This window comes from Coptis chinensis, chromosome 3, assembly GCF_015680905.1.
Source record: "Coptis chinensis isolate HL-2020 chromosome 3, ASM1568090v1, whole genome shotgun sequence".
Classification (NCBI taxonomy): Eukaryota; Viridiplantae; Streptophyta; class Magnoliopsida; order Ranunculales; family Ranunculaceae; genus Coptis; species Coptis chinensis.
This window is the reverse complement of record NC_141458.1, coordinates 50,223,429-50,231,550: the sequence shown is the minus strand read 5'-3', so window position 1 is coordinate 50,231,550 and position 8,122 is coordinate 50,223,429. Positions and strand designations below refer to the sequence as shown.

Below are 8,122 nucleotides of genomic sequence, written 5' to 3'. Positions count from 1 at the left end.
CCAGTCAAAAGCTCAAATTTGTCAGTTGTTTAGGAAATTAGTTTTGAGTCTACCAATGAAAAAATCGATTCCATGACAATTTACTGTGAAATTTTCGTCAAAACCTTAAAAACCCCGATGAGGTTGATGTTTATGATAAGAACAGCTTAGTATGTCAGTGATTTGCGGAATTACGTCATCTTCCCCTGGTAAAGATGACTTCACCCCTGACATCAATATTTTACAGTTATATATATGAGAGTATTTTAAAAGATCATCAAAAAATTTCCATCGTGATGTCATATTTGCATCTAAATTTGACTAACTACTGACAAAATATTATATATAATATGGTACGTCAATAATGTTTACATGGTTGATGATCGATTCAGCGCACAACGTACTTATATATATAGACCTATTTACATATTTCAAATTTTACTAGAAAAATTACTAAGTTAAAATTTAAAATTGATAATAATTTTTTACTAGGTTAGAAATTTCTAAATAAGATGAATTTTTATATATAGTATATATTGGCTCCAAACTCACTAATTCACTTTATGTATTTACTAACAAAAATTGTAGGTGTTCCATGTTCGGTGGTCCACACTTGTTTTTTTGCTAAAAGAAGAGTGCATGACATTAAAATGGCAAATACAAATGATGCTAAAGAAAAATTAGTAACCAAGATCATCACAACATTAGAGATATATATCATGTAGAAATTTAACATACAAACAATCAAGGAAGAAAAAAAAAATACATGAAATAAAATGATATAAGTTCCATACCTTGGAAATTGACAGTGAAAATACTTGATTAAAAGAAAAGTATCTGAAATGGCATAGAGGACCAAAAACGAAACAAACAAATAAATAAAGAACGAGTGCGTGAGAGAAGACGAATGGACGATTTTTTTTATTTTTCATTTGTTTAGTTCTTAGAGCACTAATTTAATATAATAATGTCTATTTAGTTTTAATCATAAACATTTGTAAAAAGAAAGACTATATTTGTAAAACCAAGTTCTGGGCTCACTAAAACCAATTATAGGCTTGGGCTTTTCTGAGCACGAAGGTCTCTCGGTATTGGCACTTTCTTTAGAGAACAACCTCAATTTGGGCGGTAAATTCTTCACTATCTATTTGTTTGAATGTCTATTATTTTGAGCTGTCCATTTTTTCTAATGCTTAACTAGTTATTTTATATATTTGTTGAGCTAGAAGTTTTCGATACTAATTATTTCAAAAGAATTTGAAAGTTGCGAAATAAAAGTGTTTGATGAAATGCCGAAATGGGGTGAACAGCTTCATAACTATATTTCTTCTCGAACTGTTGAAGTTAAAATACAATGTTTTGTAGTGCTTAAAATGTTTGGCATCGTTTTTGCAAAGACATTATACCACTGTCAATTTGTCCAACATTTTTAAAACTTGCTCATGTATGTTTAGTTTGATTCTTAGGTATGGAAGTGTTGGTAAAGAAATATCAGCAGAAATACAGAAAAATCAGAGATGAAATGGACCGATGGGACCAACTTCAATCGCGTTTGCTCCTTCAATTCGGAAACGCGTCTTCCGTCATGGAGAGGTTGCAGGTACTGTTTAACTTCACATGAATATATAACACATATTTTTGTCCAATTTGTAATATTGTTGGTATATGCATTTGTTAATTCATGATTAGGTACTCCAAGAGCCCAAAAATTATGGTGTATTAAAGAGCATTAATGGTATTAAAGAGGAGATCCTTGGAAAGCAGATGATGTCTTTGGAAGTCATTCTTCACTCCCTCAAGGACACTATGTGAGTTTCTATCCTCCATTTCCAGTACAATTTGATTATAATAAGCCTACTTGCACTGGGCTTAATGTTTTTACCGTATATATTCAGATATGAAATTTGGTTTCAATTTAAATGTGATTACACTTGTTTCATAATTTTCTCCATTTGGTGTTTTGAAAATGCAGGAGCGACTTTCAAGGCATTGTTGTGTCTCTTGAAAAGATTTTTCGTGATGGTAGACATCTTGCAAATGGTTCTTCAAAAAAAGTGAATGAACTGCGAATAGGGATTCGACCAAGTATTGCAGATTGTATAGAGGGTCTTAAAGTTGTTTATGAAATGCACCAGTCTGAGTAAGTTGAAAGCAAATATGTTCTCTCTGAATGATGGACTAAATTTCCCATTTTTGTTTTTGTAATTCTTTTGAGCAACTTGCAAAATCTAAGAACTTTTTCATAATACGTTAAACTATCATTGTGATGTTAGAAGATGTATCACAACAATTTGGTAGTGGGTGTGGTGCACAAAACCATATTGTATAGTACATCTGGAGCTCCTATTACAGCTTATTATCAACATTCTCTGTTATACAGAGGACTGCTTTCACCCTATCGAACCAATAGACAAATACCTATCTTAGCAAATTTTTGTGCTCTCATTGTTCTCTGTTCCAAAATTATGGTAATCTAATTTTGTCTTCATTTTCCTGGACCGTTTATTGGGAGAAAAGAAACAGAATTTAATTGTGATTGTCCGTTTCTAACTTCAGTGTGTTTTTCAGGTACCTCCTCAAATTATCTATTGTCTCTTTGCTTACATCAAAGATACCACCACCTAGGTACATTTGGTTTTTGGGACCCTTCCATTGTTTTATGTAACTCGTTCATTTACTATGAATCATTTTCAGTGTATTAGTTTTGTTGACATTGTGGAGCTTCAAGAAAATAAAGATGGCTTTGTGGGGCATATCTGATAGATTTTTCTTCTTGTTTATTCTTATATTAGAAATGAGTCAGCTAGTTTTGAATCTATATCATCAGATTTTTTGCAATGCATATCTGATAGATTTTTCTTCTTGTTTATTCTTATATTAGAATTGAGTCAGCTAGTTTTGAATCTATATCATCAGATTTTTTGCAATGCATATTTTCTAGTTGTGAATCTATATACCAGGCAGAGCTTCGAATGTGCTTAGTTCTATGTAATGCTTCTTAGCTTTTTTCGTGGCTTGTAATTTTTTATCACCTGGACTGTTTTCTTCCAGTGCTGGTGATCTTGGTGCACTCCGACAACTCTTGATTGATCAGCCAAATATACCCAAAGAAGAAGGTTTGAAATAAATATGTACAACCAATCCTTTGAACCTTGTAGTACTGACACACTTCACAGTTATCATCAATTGGACAGTATGGTGATCATTCTTCTGTTGATAACTTTTTTTTTGCAGTGCGATCTATTTTTGACATTATTTTAGCTGAAGAGATATGTTGACTTTGTTCACATACAATCAGTTACCAGCCATCCTAGAAAGTGTGGTGAAGAAAGTGTGGAAGTCACCTGAGAAACGTAAGGTTCTGATTTTTCGAAGGTTACAACATTATATGTGCTCATGACAAGCTGAAAATATACTGCAAGATTGCCTGCACAAAGGGATAGTCCACTCGTAGCAGCGCGCTTGAACCAACCAAATCGGCATACTATGTCTTCCCAGAAGCACAATATATGAGATGGTTACGATCATCCAGTGATTTGGTCGAATGACTGTCAATGTCTCAGAACGATCTATTGTACTGAATACACGAAATTGCAAATAATGCCTTCTGATATGAGCACAAAGTAGGTTATAATTGGGGGAAAGAAACCAAGGGGTGATCGGTTTTTTTTAGAATTTTGTTGGAGTTTTTTTTTGTAAGCATAGATTATATTTTGAATCTTATGTTTACAATCAGTTCATAAAAAATATGAAAATTATGTGTCCAGCTTTTGTGTTGTTAATGTGAGTATGCTACTGAAATTTTGTGAAATCTTTGTACTAGAGTATCCTCTAATGCATCGCCGAGGAAGAGAAACAAACTAGATACAATCATTATCATTATACGATTTTTGTATAGTTGTATAGTCACTGGAAGGGTAGAATAGATCAAATGCACAATGACTGCTACTGTAGGTGGTAGTATAGATCAAATGCAAAATGATTGCTACTGTAAATGGTATTTCATAAATTAATTGAAAGTTTGAATCACAGTTTATTATCGACTAAAAGAACATGAATTTATTGGAAAAGTCCGGATGCAAGAGCTCTCTCAGAAATTCATTCCACACATACTTGTGTCTCAGAAATTCATTCCACACATACTTGTGTGCCTCTGCGTGCTTTAAATGCGGACCTCATTCCCACTTAACAAGGCTACTGATATGAACAATGTTATGACGGACACGCATGCCTTCCTCTGTTGGAATATCAATTCTCTCCAAACTACTGTTCTCTAAATCAAAAACGAAGATTTGGTTCTTACGCCATATGAGAACTCTTGTTTCACAGGAGTAGGTGCTACTGGGGTAACTGCATAAAGTAACAGGTCCACTTAACTTTAAATTAATGCTATAATTTTTTATCCAAATGGATGCCTCCGCCTCTAATGTCCATATATCTAATTGATTACTACATTCACAATAATCAGTTAAGCATAGCGATCCCTTCACCTCTATTATCTTGTTCCATGGTCGTCTGCTCGAGATTGGAACTTGTATGTCCCTGAAATTCTTCTTTGCAATATCCATTGAGAACAAGTACAATATGTCCTGTTCTTTCCCAGGGAATTTAGCAAGCCAATGCAACTCGTTCTTTAACAAAGTCAGTGGTGATAGAAACAGGGAATCTTGGTATGGCATGCTCAATTCTCTCCAACAAGTAGGAGTAGTAGTAGTAGTAGTAGTCTTCTTTGTATGATTACCATGTAACGTGAATACAAAGCATCTAGGTGTATCAGTTGAGAGACCAACCACCTTGTATTTACAAGTAGAACCATCATGAACCAAAGTCCACTCCAAGTTAAGTACCGTCTTCTTAAGTAAAGGAAGAACTGAACACTTTCGTGTGATAGGATTGCAAACATACAACTGATACTCTTTGTTCCTGCTTTCGAATAGAAGTAAACCGTCACAAGACGATTGTAAGTATATTTCATCGTTTAGTAATACCTCTAGCTGGTGATGCTGCAACTGGAACCGGGTATTCTTGATATCTTGTATACTGACGATCTCATATTCTCTTTTCAAAGGACCTAGTTTACTATCTCTACATACAAGAATTTGCGCCAAGTCCCCTGCATGACGAGTAACATGGGCGTCGACAAATTTGTGAGAAGAGATCAGGTCGAACCAAAGCTTGCAAACACACTTTAATGTATTAAGGAATTCTGCGGGAATTCTCAGTAATACCTTATAGATTATTTCTTGAGGAAGATGAACATGAAGGCCTTGGTCCATTGTAGAGAGAGATACAAAAATTTGATTGAGGAATTGAACTCTTTTTCCTTGTATAAGAGTCCAGTATACTTATCATGTTTCATGAAGGAGTCCCTATTTGATATAGAAACTGCTACCATTTGATATTCACAGCTCCAGGCCAAAATCGGAAGCTACTTATAATTTGCTACTTAATTCCAATATTATCCTTCAAATATTTATGATTTCTAATTCTGAAGATGGTTATTTTTGTTATCTGTGAATATTGTGGCTAGAAACTATGGTGTGAAGTATGAACTGCAACTCGAGTTACAAAATCTTTTCTTTTCTTCTTTCTCTTTTCATATTGACCTAATTAAATCTTATGAACAGAAAAACTTGTATATTTGAATTTCGCATGCCACATTATCAAGTCTTGATAGCCCTAAAACTGGCAGTGCCTAAGAGCAAAGTGCAAGCGGTGCCCAGAAAAACATTCGAAACTTTGATTTAATAGGGGCGCGCCAGGCCCAAGGAGCAGTGCTAAGTGCTAAGTCCTAATTGCTAGGCATTGGGAAACGTTTGAGAATCCAAACAGCAAGCTGTTGTATCATTTGTATGGAACCTCCCCTTGAAAGCCACATTGAGTAAGCTCAGCGCGACCACATACCCCCAGGCCACAGTGAGCAGAGTGATTTTTTGCTCCAGCGTTGTTACTCCAATCGCTCCAAGGGAATTTTGTGCCATACACGTTTTATTTTTTCCACAAAAAAAGGGAAGTTACAACCGTCACAAAATCCTCAAAATTCCCAATTTTACTAGTTTGTCCCTCATAAAAGAAATAAAAAAAATGTAAAATGGAATAAACCAACAAACGTGTGTATTTTATCTTCATCTTCTTTCCGCAAAAACGTGTTAATAACAATAATATCATCTTCTTGTTAGTTTGTTCTTAATGCATCCAATCGTGTTTTTTATATTTTGGTTATGTTTCTGTTTCCTTTTTATTTCCCTTTTAGTTATGACTGAGGGACATACTAGTAAAATTGGAAATTTTGAGGATTTTGTGCGAGGTGTAACTACTCTTTTTTTGTGAAAAAAATGAAACGTGTGGACTGATAATTCCCTTGGAGCGCTTGGAGGAACTAACCTGAGAGCAAAAAATCACTCCGGTGAGCCGTAACTCACATATCAGGCCACAGTGAACTCCTTTATCTTGATTTGTTTCCACGTGTACACTGACTGAATTGTGAAAACTATGTACACGATCGAACTACTAATCCATGTGATGTGATGTGAAGTTTTAGGCAGTCTCAGGTCAAAATTTTGGTTAACAACAACGAGAGGTTTTACACCTTTTTAACTCCGTAAGGATTTACTTATTCCCAGTTTCTGCCTTGCTCCCCTCTTCAGCAGATCGACATGCGTGATAATGTGATGTGTCAGACTGTAGACACCAACAACAACTCACTTAGTATTATTAGTAATCTGATCATGGATCCGGAGTACCTCAAGTAATCAGATTTTCGTGTCAGCAGAACCGAGAACACCGTACCTTGAGCACAATGAAAGATCAAAGTAATCAAACTCACCACTAGCAGTTCTATACGGATTTGGTAAAAAAATATATTGTCATATTACTAACGAACCTGAAAAATTGTTACCGGTTCAATTCCAAAGATGTGTTCAATTTCAAGCTAAGGAACGCTAAGAAAATTTCAAGTTAAGCTTTGCAGGGGCGCCATAGGTGAAGCGTTGGAGAGTTGGAGAGTTGGAGAGTGTAGAAACGGCAGTGGCAAGGGGATGGAGGAAACTCTGGGTAGAATATACTCTGATTCTGGTGAAGCGGTACAAGCATTTAACTCAGATATGTTACCATGGCAGATGCAACATAGGTGGAAGCAGTGCAAAAAGACAATATAAGAGGTAAGGATCTCCAGCACTTGGAGAGAAGCTAATGCATCAGCTAACACAGCCACAAATTATGCATTTACAATGACTAGCAGTATGGCTTTCTTGTTTGAAGGGAGACCCAACTGGGTCACCAAATGCCTGGGGTGTTGTGCATATGATTAGTAAATGTATATAGGATCTATCTAGTAGGGAAGTTATGCTATTTACAGTGATGCAATCTTCCCCTTCAACTAATTTAACCTGATATGTATCTTAAACATTTTGGATATGTATATGGGCATCACAGTTGTGTATAGGGTGAAGATTTTGTATATATATGGTTGTTGGAAGGGTATTATGAAATGTCCAGGTTTATGACAGGTTTTAGGGTTTACGAATGTTGATTAAACAAAAGAAATTCTGCCGAAATTTCGGTAGAATCGGGATAGCGACCGCCTCGAGATTCACTAATCGTCCTCGGGATGTGTGTTGGGGTCTCGGGGCATGACATATACCCCTCTACAACAAATTATGACGTAGATTATCCCACATGGGGATATCTTAGGCTAGCACCCCTCCTATGTGCAATGGAGGTCATTAACCTAGGCCAGTGACCTTCATGATCGCCCATTGACCCCGTTCAGGTAAGTGCACCCCTCCTATGTGCAATAGAGGTCACTAACCTAGGCCAAGGACCTTCATGATCGCCCATTGACCCGACCAGGTAACTAGGTAAGTATCTACCTTTCACAGTAATCTCCTTCTCTGTTTATAGGGTTTATTTATCTCTTAATAATCCACCTTTCTCAACGCTGTGGGGATAAAGCAAATGATATGATTAATTATCTCATTCAACTTATACTTATTGGTATTACTAGTGAATGCCCGTACCAGTCGGTACTCTAGACACATTGCTTTTGAACAACACCCCAAGAGACCATCTCTATGGTAATATGGTAGCATTGGATCGATGATATAACCATTTCCAACAGTTTTATACTTTATAATCATTCCAT

General features: G+C 35.8%; 2 protein-coding genes and 1 non-coding gene across 4 annotated transcripts; 1 reads left to right on the top strand and 2 right to left on the bottom strand.

Moving 5' to 3' along the window:
• The first annotated feature begins 831 nt into the window (after positions 1–831).
• On the top strand, positions 832–3,745 carry LOC147509919 (Pentatricopeptide repeat (PPR) superfamily protein). Of its 2 annotated transcripts, none has more exons than XM_086602069.1 (7): positions 832–1,107; positions 1,446–1,579; positions 1,669–1,787; positions 1,952–2,119; positions 2,548–2,604; positions 3,031–3,095; positions 3,214–3,745. In XM_086602069.1, the coding sequence occupies exons 2-7, from the start codon at positions 1,448–1,450 to the stop codon at positions 3,255–3,257; spliced, it is 585 nt and encodes a 194-aa protein (XP_086458195.1). In that variant the 5' UTR covers positions 832–1,107; positions 1,446–1,447; the 3' UTR covers positions 3,258–3,745. The 2 variants fall into 2 exon arrangements, with proteins under 2 accessions (XP_086458195.1, XP_086458196.1); XM_086602070.1 differs by having other exon boundaries at positions 973–1,107; positions 3,031–3,110.
• Positions 3,746–4,154: 409 nt separating this feature from the next.
• On the bottom strand, positions 4,155–5,255 carry LOC147509918 (putative F-box protein At3g52320). Its single transcript, XM_086597948.1, has one exon. The coding sequence runs from the start codon at positions 5,253–5,255 to the stop codon at positions 4,155–4,157; it is 1,101 nt and encodes a 366-aa protein (XP_086454074.1).
• A 2,341-nt stretch (positions 5,256–7,596) lies between these two features.
• Positions 7,597–7,758, bottom strand: LOC147509917 (U1 spliceosomal RNA). The gene has a single exon (XR_015219679.1). It is a non-coding gene; the product is annotated as a U1 spliceosomal RNA (small nuclear RNA).
• Between the last annotated feature and the right edge of the window lie 364 nt (positions 7,759–8,122).

Bases quoted from the DNA above. Each gene is read 5' to 3' on its own strand.
- LOC147509918 (XM_086597948.1), bottom strand. From the start codon at position 5,255: ATGGACCAAGGCCTTCATGTTCATCTTCCTCAAGAAATAATCTATAAG.
- LOC147509919 (XM_086602069.1), top strand. From the start codon at position 1,448: ATGGAAGTGTTGGTAAAGAAATATCAGCAGAAATACAGAAAAATCAGA. The intron at 2,120-2,547 runs GTAAGTTGAAAG...TGTGTTTTTCAG, and splicing joins TATGAAATGCACCAGTCTGA to GTACCTCCTCAAATTATCTA. The intron at 2,605-3,030 runs GTACATTTGGTT...GTTTTCTTCCAG, and splicing joins TCAAAGATACCACCACCTAG to TGCTGGTGATCTTGGTGCAC.